At 50.9% G+C, this 6,150-nt stretch overlaps 1 protein-coding gene across 1 annotated transcript; it reads left to right on the top strand.

The window, feature by feature from the left end:
- The first annotated feature begins 299 nt into the window (after window positions 1–299).
- On the top strand, window positions 300–4,704 carry LOC135530168 (brain-specific angiogenesis inhibitor 1-associated protein 2-like protein 2). Its single transcript, XM_064958540.1, has 5 exons — window positions 300–362; window positions 1,102–1,165; window positions 1,313–1,417; window positions 4,088–4,190; window positions 4,401–4,704. The coding sequence occupies exons 1-5, from the start codon at window positions 310–312 to the stop codon at window positions 4,610–4,612; spliced, it is 537 nt and encodes a 178-aa protein (XP_064814612.1). The 5' UTR covers window positions 300–309; the 3' UTR covers window positions 4,613–4,704.
- The last annotated feature ends 1,446 nt before the right edge of the window (window positions 4,705–6,150 follow it).

Genomic DNA, 6,150 nt, shown 5'->3' with positions numbered 1-6,150 from the left:
TCATGTGGACACTCTTACTGACACTTGTGGCCGCTTCGCCTGATGTATTGTCCTATATTTTTATTTTTAATTCCAGCCCCCATTCCCACAGGAGGTATTTTTGCCTTTTGGCAGGCCGTCATTGTAAATAAGAATTTGTTCTTAACTGACTTGCCTAGTTAAATACATAAAATAATAAACACACACACACACACCCTCCTTCTTACAGTTAAATCAGACACTGTCCAACACTACCACATTCCATACAGTAATGGTGTGTGTGTGTGTGTGTGTGTGTGTGTATGTGTTCTCTAGGAGCACAGTGAGTACATGCAGTACCTGAGACAGAGTCAACATGACATTATGAAGGAGGAGGAAAGGAGGTCAGTCTTTACAATTATTAATACATTACCAACACAATTACTATTAGAACCGTTATTAATACATTACCAACACAATTACTATTCGAACCATTATTAATACATTACCAACACAATTACTATTAGAACCGTTATTAATACATTACCAACACAATTACTATTAGAACCATTATTAATACATTACCAACACAATTACTAGTAGAACGATTATTAATACATTACCAACACAATTACTATTAGAACCGTTATTAATACATTACCAACACAATTACTATTAGAACCGTTATTAATACATTACCAACACAATTACTATTAGAACCATTATTAATACATTACCAACACAATTACTATTAGAACCGTTATTAATACATTACCAACACAATTACTAGTCAGAACCATTATTAATACATTACCAACACAATTACTATTAGAACCATTATTAATACATTACCAACACAATTACTATTAGAACCGTTATTAATACATTACCAACACAATTACTAGTAGAACCATTATTAATACATTACCAACACAATTACTATTAGAACCATTATTAATACATTACCAACACAATTACTATTAGAACCGTTATTAATACATTACCAACACAATTACTATTAGAACCATTATTAATACATTACCAACACAATTACTATTAGAACCATTATTAATACATTACCAACACAATTACTATTAGAACCATTATTATGATGATGAATATGATGACGGTTGTTATTTGTAGGTATCGCTTCCTGGCAGAGAAACACTGCGGACTGACACAGTCACTGCTCTTCCTCATCAACAAGGTACACACACACACACACACACACACACACACACACACACACACACACACACACACACACACAGACATGTTTATGTCACAAACGGGGACGGCAGAAACCTTTACAAACACACACACAGGTTCTGAAATGTCTGCATCTCTCCCCCAGACAGGGGCTTCCCTACAGCAGAAGGCTGATGGATGGAAGGAGAAAGTGAACGAGACACGAGGCTCCAGACCCCGTAGCCCCACCCACCCTGACCAGGACGAACAGGTTAGAGACCCCGTAGCCCCACCCACCCTGACCAGGAGGAACAGGTTAGAGGCCCCGTAGCCCCACCCACCCTGACCAGGAGGAACAGGTTAGAGGCCCCGTAGCCCCACCCACCCTGACCAGGAGGAACAGGTTAGATACCCCGTAGCCCCACCCACCCTGACCAGGAGGAACAGGTTAGAGGCCCCGTAGCCCCACCCACCCTGACCAGGAGGAACAGGTTAGAGACCCCGTAGCCCCCACCCACCCTGACCAGGAGGAACAGGTTAGAGGCCCCGTAGCCCCACCCACCCTGACCAGGAGGAACAGGTTAGAGACCCCGTAGCCCCACCCACCCTGACCAGGAGGAACAGGTTAGAGACCCCGTAGCCCCACCCACCCTGACCAGGAGGAACAGGTTAGAGACCCCGTAGCCCCACCCACCCGGACCAGGAGGAACAGGTTAGAGGCCCCGTAGCCCCACCCACCCTGACCAGGAGGAACAGGTTAGAGACCCCGTAGCCCCACCCACACCCGGACCAGGAGGAACAGGTTAGGAGGCCCCGTAGCCCCACCCACCCTGACCAGGAGGAACAGGTTAGAGGCCCCGTAGCCCCACCCACCCTGACCAGGAGGAACAGGTTAGAGACCCGTAGCCCCACCCACCCTGACCAGGAGGAACAGGTTAGAGACCCCGTAGCCCCACCCACCCGGACCAGGAGGAACAGGTTAGAGGCCCCGTAGCCCCACCACCCTGACCAGGAGGAACAGGTTAGAGACCCCGTAGCCCCACCCACCCTGACCAGGAGGAACAGGTTAGAGACCCCATAGCCCCACCCACCCTGACCAGGAGGAACAGGTTAGAGACCCCGTAGCCCCACCCACCCGGACCAGGAGGAACAGGTTAGAGGCCCCGTAGCCCCACCCACCCTGACCAGGAGGAACAGGTTAGAGACCCCGTAGCCCCACCCACCCTGACCAGGAGGAACAGGTTAGAGACCCCGTAGCCCCACCCACCCTGACCAGGAGGAACAGGTTAGAGACCCTGTAGCCCCACCCACCCTGACCAGGAGGAACAGGTTAAGAGACCCCGTAGCCCCACCCATCCTGACCAGGAGGAACAGGTTAGAGACCCCGTAGCCCCACCCACCCTGACCAGGAGGAACAGGTTAAGAGACCCCGTAGCCCCACCCCATCCTGACCAGGAGGAACAGGTTAGAGACCCCAGTAGCCCCACCCACCCTGACCAGGAGGAACAGGTTAGAGACCCCGTAGCCCCACCCACCCTGACCAGGGAGGAACAGGTTAGAGACCCTGTAGCCCCACCCACCCTGACCAGGAGGAACAGGTTAAGAGACCCCGTAGCCCCACCCATCCTGACCAGGAGGAACAGGTTAGAGACCCCGTAGCCCCACCCACCCTGACCAGGAGGAACAGGTTAAGAGACCCCGTAGCCCCCACCCACCCTGACCAGGAGGAACAGGTTAAGAGACCCCGTAGCCCCACCCACCCTGACCAGGAGGAACAGGTTAAGAGACCCCGTGCCCCACCCATCCTGACCAGGAGGAACAGGTTAGAGACCCCGTAGCCCCACCCACCCTGACCAGGAGGAACAGGTTAGAGACCCCGTAGCCCCACCCACCCTGACCAGGAGGAACAGGTTAAAGACCCCGTAGCCCCACCCACCCTGACCAGGAGGAACAGGTTAAGAGACCCCGTAGCCCCACCCATCCTGACCAGGAGGAACAGGTTAGAGACCCCGTAGCCCCACCCCACCCTGACCAGGAGGAACAGGTTAGAGACCCCGTAGCCCCACCCACCCTGACCAGGAGGAACAGGTTAGAGACCCCGTAGCCCCACCCACCCTGACCAGGAGGAACAGGTTAAGAGACCCCGTAGCCCCACCCACCCTGACCAGGAGGAACAGGTTAGAGACCCCGTAGCCCCACCCACCCTGACTAGGAGGAACAGGTTAGAGACCCCGTAGCCCCACCCACCCTGACCAGGAGGAACAGGTTAGAGACCCCGTAGCCCCACCCACCCTGACTAGGAGGAACAGGTTAGAGACCCCGTAGCCTCACCCACCCTGACCAGGAGGAACAGGTTAGATACCCCGTAGCCCCACCCACCCTGACCAGGAGGAACAGGTTAGAGACACCGTAGCCCCACCCACCCTGACCAGGAGGAACAGGTTAGAGACCCCGTAGCCCCACCCACCCTGACTAGGAGGAACAGGTTAGAGACCCCGTAGCCTCACCCACCCTGACCAGGAGGAACAGGTTAGAGACCCCGTAGCCCCACCCACCCTGACCAGGAGGTACAGGTTAGAGACCCCCGTAACCCCACCCACCCTGACCAGGAGGAACAGGTTAGAGACCCCGTAGCCCCACCCACCCTGACCAGGAGGAACAGGTTAGAGACCCCGTAGCCCCACCCACCCTGACCAGGAGGAACAGGTTAGAGACCCCGTAGCCCCACCCACCCAGACCAGGAGGAACAGGTTAGAGATCCCGTAGCCCCACCCACCCTGACCAGGAGGAACAGGTTAGAGACCCCGTAGCCCCACCCACCCTGACCAGGAGGAACAGGTTAGAGACCCCGTAGTCTCACCCACCCTGACGAGGAGGAACAAGTTAGAGACAAGTATTCCACCCAACCAATCAACCTTCCCCTGTCTCCCTCTCTCCTCAGCTGTGTGGCTCAGTGAGCTCTCTGCTGCAGACAGTAGATGAGGACAGAGACATGTCTTGGGCCAGGAGAGAACAGCAGGCCCTGGGGAGAGTGCCCTCTAGAGGTGTGATGACTACACTGCACCCCCAAAGAACCGGGTTATATTTAGTCAATCATCTACACTACTCACGTGTTATTGTATTCATTTCGTGCATAGCGGGGAAATATTTTGGTTGATACCGTGGGGATTCTTTATTGGATAAACTTTTCTCCATCCGTCTCTCTTTCTTCTCCTTCTCCATCCATCACCCTCTCTACCCCTTTCCTCCCCCAGCCCCGTCCCCCCTCCACAGCCGATCCCGCTCCTCCTCAGTGGGTGAGTCTCTGGGTCTGGGTGGGGGTAGGGCCATGAGAGCCCTGGTGTCCCACCCACCCTCCTCCAACCCCAAACTGCTACCCTTCACCCGGGGAGAGATGGTCACCGTGTTGGTCCAGGAGCCGAGGAATGGGTGGCTGTATGGGAGAACGGAAAGCAGCCTACGGTAGGTGATAGTGGATAACAGACTATGGTAGGTGATAGTGGATAACAGACTATGGTAGGTGATAGTGGATAGCAGACTATGGTAGGTGATAGTGGATAGCAACCTGTGGTAGGCGATAGTGGATAACAGACTATGGTAGGTGATAGTGGATAGCAGACTATGGTAGGTGATAGTGGATAGCAGACTATGGTAGGTGATAGTGGATAGCAGACTATGGTAGGCGATAGTGGATAGCAGACTATGGTAGGCGATAGTGGATAGCAGACTATGGTAGGCGATAGTGGATAGCAGACTATGGTAGGCGATAGTGGATAGCAGACTATGGTAGGTGATAGTGGATAGCAGACTATGGTAGGCGATAGTGGATAGCAGACTATGGTAGGCGATAGTGGATAGCAGACTATGGTAGGTGATAGTGGATAGCAGACTATGGTAGGCGATAGTGGATAGCAGACTATGGTAGGCGATAGTGGATAGCAGCCTATGGTAGGCGATAGTGGATAGCAGACTATGGTAGGGGATAGTGGATAGCAGACTATGGTAGTGGTCAGTGGATAACAGACTATGATAGGGGTCAGTAGATAACAGACTATGATAGGGGTCAGTAGATAACAGACTATGATAGGGGTCAGTAGATAACAGACTATGATAGGGGTCAGTAGATAACAGACTATGATAGGGGTCAGTAGATAGCAGACTATGGTAGGGGTCAGTAGATAGCAGACTATGATAGGGGTCAGTAGATAACAGACTATGATAGGGGTCAGTAGATAACAGACTATAATAGGGGTCAGTAAATAGCAGACTATGATAGGGGTCAGTAGATAACAGACTATGATAGGGGTCAGTAGATAACAGACTATGATACGGGTCAGTAGATAACAGACTATGATAGGGGTCAGTAGATAACAGACTATAATAGGGGTCAGTAGATAACAGACTATGATAGGGGTCAGTAGATAACAGACTATGATAGGGGTCAGTAGATAACAGACTATGATAGGGGTCAGTAGATAACAGACTATAATAGGGGTCAGTAGATAACAGACTATGATAGGGGTCAGTAGATAACAGACTATGATAGGGGTCAGTAGATAACAGACTATGATAGGGGTCAGTAGATAACAGACTATGATAGGGGTCAGTAGATAACAGACTATGATAGGGGTCAGTAGATAACAGACTATGATAGGGGTCAGTAGATAACAGACTATGATAGGGGTCAGTAGATAACAGACTATGATAGGGGTCAGTAGATAACAGACTATAATAGGGGTCAGTAGATAACAGACTATGATAGGGGTCAGTAGATAACAGACTATGATAGGGGTCAGTAGATAACAGACTATAATAGGGGTCAGTAGGTAACAGACTATTGTAGGGGTCAGTAGATAACAGACTATGATAGGGGTCAGTAGATAACAGACTATGATAGGGGTCAGTAGATAACAGACTATGATAGGGGTCAGTAGATAGCAGACTATGATAGGGGTCAGTTACTCTTTACAATAGATAACAGACTATGATAGGGGTCAGTAGATA

The sequence above is a fragment of the Oncorhynchus masou genome, unplaced genomic scaffold (genome assembly GCF_036934945.1).
Source record: "Oncorhynchus masou masou isolate Uvic2021 unplaced genomic scaffold, UVic_Omas_1.1 unplaced_scaffold_12809, whole genome shotgun sequence".
Lineage (NCBI taxonomy): Eukaryota > Metazoa > Chordata > Actinopteri > Salmoniformes > Salmonidae > Oncorhynchus > Oncorhynchus masou.
The sequence above is the reverse complement of the archived record's forward strand: the minus strand, read 5'-3'. Positions and strand labels throughout refer to the sequence as shown.